Consider the following 9,821-nt stretch of genomic DNA (forward strand, 5'->3'; position numbering starts at 1 on the left):
ATATATCGTTTTTCTAAATGCTTTATATGAAAATAATACCCCCGCTTGGAAAAAAAGTCAAAAACGAATGGCAATCTAATAAGGATAGTATATCTTACTTTTCTTGAGAATAGTAAATTATTCGATTAGTTTAAAAGAATTAAATACCAATAATTTATTATTCGGTTCATATGACATAATGAATACCATTAAAAAAAATCGTTCTTTAAAAATTATGGAAGAGGATATACACGAAAAAAGGTGAAGTTTATAAATTTGGATTATCGTATATCTTCGTTTTTCATGACATCTTTAATGTATTGTTCATATGATTGCCGAAAGTCTGAAGCAAATGAATCAAACTTCATTTTTTCAATGCTGTGCTTACCGGTAGGAATGTTAAGGCTGAGAATTTTATTTTTAATTTAAGTTTTAATAATTTTAACTTAAAATACGAATCCAGTACGGTGTGGTGATAATTTGAAGCATGCAGAAAGTGTTACTCTTATCCAAAGTATGAAGATGACCCCATCGAGTCATCCTCATTAGTTAAAAAATAGACGTGTTTTATAAAATGTAAAACATATTTTAAATTTTTGTAATATAACTATTAATTTTTATTAAAAGTGTTCTACATATTATTATTAAACATTTTTTTAAATATTATGTAATTACATACTTCTAAAATAATGATTTTGTGCCAATATCCTATCGATCACAAATATAGTGGAGGATGGTTTTAAAATGCCAACTTCTTGAATTACTAATCCTTGTGCTTATAAACTCAAAGTAAGTTATATATTTTTTTTAAATGCTAATTAGTATATGTAAAACAAGATTAAGTAAATCTGTATTGCCCAATTCAAAAGCCATATCTTCAATATTGAAAGCTCACAATGATTTTAGAGCTAACGTACACCCACCTTCAAAGGCTATGTTTAAATTGGTAATTAAATATAATTATTGTCAACGAGTTCTTCAATGAAAATCTAAAAGAAAATACTTTTTTTTATATTTAGGAAAGATAATGAAGGTAACATATTTTTTTTAAAAAAAATATAAATTTAGTTAACTCATTTTTTATAGCCATTTTATGTCACCATAATAATTATTTGAATATAAGGTTTTTGCAATGACGAAAATAGCTCTTAGAATGAAATTTTGTATTATTTAATTTTGTTAATATAAATGAACTCTAAAATATGAAGACGTGGAACATGGAAGGGGCTCGAAAGGCAGAAACTTTGACGCGAAAATGCAAATTTGAACATGATTCTCCGGGAAGTAGAGCCATATCAAGTTACGCTAAAGACTATATATATAAAACGATATATCTAACATGCTTTAATTCTTATAATTTTTAGATTATGAGACAGGTGGTCAAAATTTATTCGAAGGGACAAAATTAACACCTTGGGTGGATATCGTAAATTCTTGGTACGATGAGGTGAAAGACTTTAATTTTGGAAACGAATATAGTCGTGGCGTCATAGGTCATTATACCCAGGTTTTTTTTATTATTCATAAAGTTTAAAAAAATCGAATGTTCCTTAGTTCTTAAATATTTTTATTATACTATGTATCAGTTCGTTTTGGCAGTCTTTACTTGATTATTACACAGTGTTCTAACCCTATTTCGATTATTTTTTACAAGAGTTCGATTTTTTTAAACAAAATACAGCATATCACCTAGTGAAGGTCAACGGGACCGATTTTTTGAGGACCATGGTCCGGACCGGTCTTTTTATTTTTTATGGTCCAGACCGCGGTCCGGACCGGTCTTTTAATATTATTTAAGTTTGCTTTACTATTCAATTAATATAATTTTTTTGTATATTTTATTTTATGATATTTTTCTAGATAAGTTATTTTAGATTTTGTTAATTTTTATTTTACAATATGAAAACCATAAGTTTGTCCAAGAAACATTTTATTTATAGTTAGTGACCGATATCCTCGGACCAGACCTATAGTCACAATAAAAAACATATAGTATGTGTTCACTGCAGCACCAAATTTAATATATCGTCAGCAACAAGTAACAAAATAATTGTTTATAATTTTTTAAGCAATAAATTAATCAAAATAAGCAGTATTATTAAAATATTTTGGTTATTATTTATATAATTCTATATTTTCTTAAGAAACTGTCTGAATAATTTTGTCAAAATAACTTAGCCTTATTTTTAATAAAATAAATCTGATAAAACATGAAATATATACTTCTAATGATGAAAATTAAAATATCTCAAAAACATAATCTACTCTTAATTTTAATATGCCCTCCACAAGCACAAAATCACTTTCTTCAATACCATTGAATAAATTTTATTGTTTATATAATACTCTTATATTTAATAAAATGATAAAACAAATTAAATTAGGTTAAAAAAAATATGTCTTTTAAACAAATAAAAAGACTGGTCCTGAACCTGTCTTTTTATTTAGGACCACGGTCTGGATCGATTTTTTCCTTAAGGACCGTTGTCCGGTCCGGTCCCGTCCGAGAGTATCGGTCCAGTCCGAACCAAAGACCGGACCGTGACCTTCACTATTATCACCGGAGTAAAAAGATATTTTATTGCGTAGAAAACAATTTTAGAATAAATTTTTAGGGTTTCACAAAGTGTGGACCTCCTAAGGATATATAGACTTTAGACTAGAAGTAGAGTTAGAACACTCTAAGAATTAAGTAAAGCAATATAAATATTATTTATATTGACTTAGAAAGCTTTAAATTATATTAGTAAATTGTATTTTATATAAATTTTAAAAAAATCTCTATACAATTAAGTATATTACTTTTTATTTTAAAAAATAGCTAGTATGGGGAGCCTCAAGAGAAATAGGGTGTGGTATGACGGATTGCGGAGTATGGAAAATATACGCTTGCAATTATTATCCACCGTAAATGCTTTACCGCGTAATATATACGATAAAGATAGGATCCGTGTTATTTATAATATATAATTACTTTTGTTTTCTTTAAAAAAAAATCCATTTGCAACTCATCGATATTCTTTATTGTAAAAATCATACACCACCCATTGGTATTAATATTTTAATTAGTCTAATTATTTATTCATTTAACCTGTACACATACTAATTAACTGTAGCATTTTTAATATCATATGCGGAGCAGTATCAAAATGACATCTACACCACACCACTATCAATGTGCACTTTTAAAAATGAATAGTCAGCCTATAGTATATTAATGTCATTGACACCATCTTAATTCATAGAACGACACTAAATTTTTCACCTAGTAAATATTTTTAAATTCTAATGTTGTTAAACGACTCGATTTAGCTAATTTTAAAACGATTTTAGTCAAAAAATATTATATAAGCCTCGAGATTTTCAACTATGAGCGAAATCTCCAAGCTTGCGTAGTAATTTTTGATTAAATAGTATAAAAAAGAAAATAGCAAGGAAAAGGAAAAGGAAAATCTCTGCTGACCTAAATATTATTTAGGAAATTTACCATGAAGGTTAAGCAGAACTGCTGAAAGAAGTTCATGTTCTAATAATTATGAGAGAAATATTGCAAAGATGATTTGGGGATATCTTGAATAAGTGAATTTATCTCTTTAAAACTTTGTTCCAACTCTGTAATTGAAGGAATCATGAGCTGGGCTATTCATTTTATAAGTAGGAACTTCGATTTTTATTTTGAATGTATCTTATCTTTTTCAAAAGGCAAAAGAAAAGTCACTATTAACATAACTTAAAGAAAGAAAAGACTCAATTGGAAAATTAAACTTAAAACTGGACTAGTGTATCGAGCGATATTTAGTAATGAAAGACAATTTAAAATAGAATACACTAACAATAATTAGAAAAAAAATAAAGTCAATATATTATATCATCACACTAAGTGAGATGTTATTTTTTCTTAGAGGGAATATCAGTTTAAACAGAACCTCAAGCTATTCTTAAAAATCCACAAAAATGGTGGTCAGATAAAAGAATATGGGTATTAGAAAGATTCACATAAAGACCAATCTCAAACCAATCCAGAATTACAAAAATCCTAAAATTTAGCTAGAAAAGCATCGACGGGTATAATGCAGATTGTAGAGAAGAAGTATATACAATTAATAGTTTCCACAGAGAGTTGCCAAAAATTCTATTTTGGATAAAATATAATCAGGGTTATTCAATCAAACCTTGATGCTAAATTTTAAACCTTGTATAAAGTTTTATATCAACTTATATGAATATTATTTTTATCATTGAATTATTTTACTAATTTTGTCATAGTTCTTTAACGACTGGCGGAAAATAGAAAATGTCAATACTTAATGTATTTTAATTTATTACCGCAAAAATTTTATATGTGCCATGAGAATAAAGGGGGTCGTTTTTAACTGAATTGCATTATAAATATTTGAATAAGATTAAAATTATTTATATTTTTATCATTTTTTTAACTATATAAATATCATGATCACCAATTCATAAAGAAAGAAAGATCTTTGACTCGATTTTTCCCGTAAATGCATTCCAACTTTTTTAGAATATTTACCCCACGAATTTGAAACAATTTTGTTGTGAACCTTTGATACTACTCTTAATTTTTTATTATTCATTTATAAATAACATATTTTTTGTGTAAATTAAGAAATGTCAAAAATAATAATGGCGATAATTATATAAAATTTATATGATTTGATTAGATATTCTACATGTTGGAATACATTTTCCAGCTAAATCAGATTTTTATTTAAGAATTTCTCTGAAATAATTTAAAATAGAGGGATTCTGAATCCTTCCTCAGTTGAGGATTTCGGATAATCTAATATTCCAGAAATAATTGAACACGTATATAACTATCAGTCAAGAATGAAACTAAATATATAACTTCAAAAAAAAATAATTTCACATTTTTATATGTAAACTCGAGTAGCGAGCATATTTTTTTACTGATCTGCTATTAGGAAGATAAGGGATAGCATTGTATTGGATTAAGTCTTAATTTAGAATTTGAAATATTTTATAGCGTCTCTCATTCGGTCCCTCATATTTTTTATAAAAAACTTAAATATTTATAAAACATAAATATTTATAAAATATAAATTTATATTAGAGGCAATTACGAACGTTCATGGATTCCTTATGCAATTTCAAATGTCCGATCTTGTAAGGGATGTAAAGTAGGCACTGTATGCATTGACAATGGACCCTACAAAGGCATTCTATTAGAAAGATGTGGTTTGTAACATTATTTCTTATCGATTTTTATTTAATAAGAGTAAATGAAAGAAACTCCATAAAAACCCCAATGAAAAAAAATTATAAGAAAAAATAAATATCTGAGATGATAATTTTGCCAAAATTAGGTATGAGTTAAGGCATGACGTGTTAGAGATAAATATGAAATGACTATCCGTTGGTGTAAGATCAGCGTTATTAAATTCAACTGCCAAGTATAAGTATCTGTTTAAATTTTATATACATATGAGAGACAAAAATAGATGTATTTTATATATCGACGCTATTTACTGACTATGGCCGAATATAAGCTAGTGAGATAATCACCCATTAGGTAAAATAAATCAGAAACTTATAACAGCCTAGTTTATATAGAGTTGCAGAGAAGCATTATTATATTTCACAGAAACTTGGTATGCGCTAAGGATTATTGTTGGACCAAGGTTGTGCAGTGTCTACTTGATTTTACCGAAATGAGATATTGGCTAAAACCTATTGCTAGGAGTAGTATGTATGAGATAACTACCTTTCGGTACTATTAATCATATACTTACAACTGCTCCATCAATAAAATCTACTAATAAATTAGTGTCATGAGCAATTTAAAAATGGATGTAGATGTGCTAATATTTGCTTCGTTGAAACTAGGTTTTAGATAAGGCATAATGTTGGATGGGTTAGGGTTAGGTTGTATAAGATAGGATGGCTTTAGAGTCAGTGTTTTGCGCTTTTTTTAAAAATTGACATAATAAAATTGAGGCAGTTTTGAAAAAAAAATTATAATTGTTGAATGGTCAATATGTGAAAAAAAATATATTAATGAATAAAACACAAAATAATGGCGTTTTATTAAATATTATACAAGGCAAAATAATATTGATGTTCATTAATACATTTTTAGAGATCTTTTTCATTATTTATTTACTTGAGCCATTTTTTCATGAGAATTTTTTCTGACGTTTTTTTTCTAAGGGATTTTTCCGGGACTTTTCACTGAAAGTTTTTTCGAGACGTTTATCTGGGAATCTTCATATCAATAATTCTATTCCATTTATTCAAAGGTTTCAATCAAAAAGGGAAGCATATCAGATTAAGAAAATTTTTAAATCTCTCTTGATTATGTTGACGATTTAAGGAAGGAAGGAAGGAAGGAAGGAAGGAGAAGAAGGAAGGAAGGAAGGAAGGAAGGAAGGAAGGAAGGAAGGAAGGAAGGAAGGAAGGAAGGAAGGAAGGAAGGAAGGAAGGAAGGAAGGAAGGAAGGAAGGAAGGAAGGAAGGAAGGAAGGAAGGAAGGAAGGAAGGAAGGAAGGAAGGAAGGAAGGAAGGAAGGAAGGAAGGAAGGAAGGAAGGAAGGAAGGAAGGAAGGAAGGAAGGAAGGAAGGAAGGAAGGAAGGAAGGAAGGAAGGAAGGAAGGAAGGAAGGAAGGAAGGAAGGAAGGAAAGAAGGAAGGAAGGAAGGCATAGAATAAATTTTATGATTTATATAATGTATTTGAATGGACAACAATTGATATTTAAATAACCTTAGATAGTAAAAAAAATCATTTTGAATAATGAACACATTTTAGAAAAAATATGTCGAACCGAAGAGGAATGCAATGAAAATAACGGGAAAAAAAAAGTTGAAATTGGTGAGATTATTTTATAATATATAAATATTATATTAATTTTTAGATGAAAATATATATTTCCTCAGTTTCAAATCCAGCCCGAATTGACCATTCCAGGGCTCGGTCCTGCATGGATTTTTAAAATTTAGTTATTTTAAATAATTTTTATTTTGACCTCATTTTTAAAATTGGTTTAAAATGAATATTTCCATTATATAATTTTTTTTTAAAAAACTGATTGATTGATATTATTTATTTAGGAAATCAGCCCGGCCCGGGTTTGCAATTCTTTTTAAAATCCGGTCCGAGGCCTAGAGACTGGATAATTCTTCAATTTGTTTTGATTAATGCCTAAAATAAAATTAGGTAATAAAATGTCTTATCTGCCAAAATAAAGGGAATAAATAAAATTGAAATTTCTATTTTCCCCCCATTTTAAAATAGATACGTGGTACGAGTATGAGGATTCTGTTGATACAAAAGAATATAACTCAAAGAAAAAGGTGTCTTATAAAGGAAAAACTTCGAAAAAGAAATATAAGAAAAAGAAAAGGAAAAATGCGGGAACTTCTCCCTTATATTTCATAAGGAACGAGTAAATATTCGAGTTATTAAAAATTTTTAAGAATTTTACCCCTTAAAATATTTTTTCTTATTTTGAATAAAATGTTTTCTTTGAGTAATCAATCAAAAAAATCAACTTTTTTTTATCACAAGAACTGCTATTAAACCGCTCGATTTAGACCGATTTTTAAAAACGGCTAACTTATTTTAGCCAGAATAATACTCCTTAATCCTCAAGATTTTAAATGTCACCTTTGTTTCATCTATGCGTAATATTTTTCCAAATAAAATATTGTATTAGCTGTTTTTAAAAATCGGCTAAAATCGAGCCTTTACAAGCCTGGTCTAGTTATAATTTTACTCATTCCTCTTAATTTAATTATTTAAATGATATATAGTTAAAAAAAAATATTAAAGTTTTATTTTAAATAATTTAGAAATCGGTACTCAGTGAAAAGTGGACTGTTAGCTTGCCTGTTTATTCATCTAGTACGAATATTATTGTATTAGATATATATATGTATTGTATATACTATCTGGGTGAGTATCAAGCTTGAAAATATTATATCTAAAATTATATTAATTATTTAATAATGTTTAAAAAATTATTAAGTTCAAAAAGTTTTATTTTGTAATGTGTTATATTACTATATATTATATTTTATATTATTATGCATTATTTGAAATTTTAATGAATATTTATGGAATTATTATTATATTGTGATTATTATTATGTTATAGGAAGTTTATAAATTTAAATCGTTATTTTTACAATGTTATGTCGGGCACGTTTGGTGCTGAAGCATAACACTCCTTGGAAATTTCAAGTTTTTATAAATACCATTTTAAGGCTGTAAAAATCTCTACGCATCCCCCATCCCTCTCTTGTCGAAAAAATGAATAAAATAGGGCTATTAAATTTATGGCGAAGAGCACGTCCAATTTACCCCCCCCCCAGGAACATCATGACTACGCCCATGTGCAGAGGTTATTAATCTTATTTATCTTATAATGGGGACCTAATCTTGACTTTTAATTGAGTAGCAGGACATGGCTAGGATTTTAAAAAAATTGTATTGGAGTGTAGACTTTCATGTCATAAGTAAATTAAATGTTTTTAAATATTTTTTTGAGCCTATTTGGCCCCTTAAATTTTAACAACGCATTACTCGTTATAATAGAATCACTGCATATAAATTTTTATTCTACCCTTAAAATTTTTGAAACACCCCCCCCCCTCTCCCCACACACTCCCATCTTATCTTTAAATAGTACAAATGCACATATTTTAGTTTATAAAAAAAAATGAATTAATAAAGTGTTCAAAATAAATCTTTTAGTAGATTTCTAAAGGGCCTATATATGACGACTGCGTTCCCAATGATAGGGTCTATATTATATGATTAAACTCAAAATATTTTTTTAAAAGTATGTAGTTAATAATTAAATATGCATTTTGCTATCGATATCAGTTGTGGTATATAGGATGAGAAGAATGGATCACTCCTTCCCATTTGCGAAATGAAAATATTAATATAAAAAAAAATCCATCAAATTTTCCGTTCATATTTTTATAGTGATTTTTTAAAAATTTTTATTTATAATCTCATATTCATTCGAAAGTTCAAAACTGTAAATTTTTTTAAAAATGAATTTTGGAGAATTAAAAAATTAAAAATTTAACGAAAATGAGACAGATTTAAATAAAAACATGCCCAAAACAATTTTCTAAAAATTTCTAAATTGAAACAAAAATAATTTTAATTTGAATATTCATTAAAAATTCAAATCATAAACTTAATTTTTTTATGGAATTTATAAAAATAGATGATATGATAAATCAAATAAAAAAAGTTCTTAGATATACGTTTCTCAGAGGAAATATTGAAAAACATATATATGTTGGGATTAATATCAATAGTTGTAAGATTATAAATTAGTGTTTTTTAAAATATAATCTATTTAAATTTATCATATGAATTACTCTTTCCTTAAAATTTATGCCCCTTTTCCTTTTTTTTTATGTCAAACAAGTATAAGATAATAAAGATACCATTATGAAAATGTGATAGAAAAATAATGTTTTGAACGTTTTAAACCTTTTAGACAAATTTTTTTTTGGGTTTGTTGACATAGCTTAAATAATTTAATATTAAAAGACTAATGCCATTTAATCTAAGTAAAAACCCCAAAATAGTGTTTTGATAATTACTATTCCTCTTTTTCTATAAAGTCATTTCAAAAATTTTTTTGTTCCAATAAAAAGGGTGTTAAACATTTATAAAATTAAATGAACAATTTATTGTTAATATAATTAAATTTTATATAATTTTCACGTTTAAAAATTTTTTAGGATATTAAGTTAATGCTTCAGGAAATGAAAGTGTGAGAAAACGAGTAAAGGAAAAACCTTTGACATTTATTATCGATGAATGATAATCAATGAAGGATCT

At 27.0% G+C, this 9,821-nt stretch overlaps 1 protein-coding gene across 1 annotated transcript; it reads left to right on the forward strand.

Annotated features, from left to right (window-relative positions):
* The first annotated feature begins 668 nt into the window (after nt 1-668).
* LOC135924074 (cysteine-rich venom protein VAR7-like) lies at nt 669-7,403 on the forward strand. The gene is made up of 7 exons (XM_065459122.1): nt 669-715; nt 802-925; nt 1,188-1,278; nt 1,344-1,486; nt 2,801-2,886; nt 5,072-5,196; nt 7,249-7,403. Exons 1-7 carry the CDS (start codon nt 669-671, stop codon nt 7,401-7,403), a joined length of 771 nt encoding a protein of 256 aa, XP_065315194.1.
* Nucleotides 7,404-9,821: the final 2,418 nt, after the last annotated feature.

The sequence above is a fragment of the Gordionus sp. m RMFG-2023 genome, chromosome 2, assembly GCF_954871325.1.
Source record: "Gordionus sp. m RMFG-2023 chromosome 2, tfGorSpeb1-WG-v2, whole genome shotgun sequence".
Lineage (NCBI taxonomy): Eukaryota > Metazoa > Nematomorpha > Gordioida > Chordodea > Parachordodidae > Gordionus > Gordionus sp. m RMFG-2023.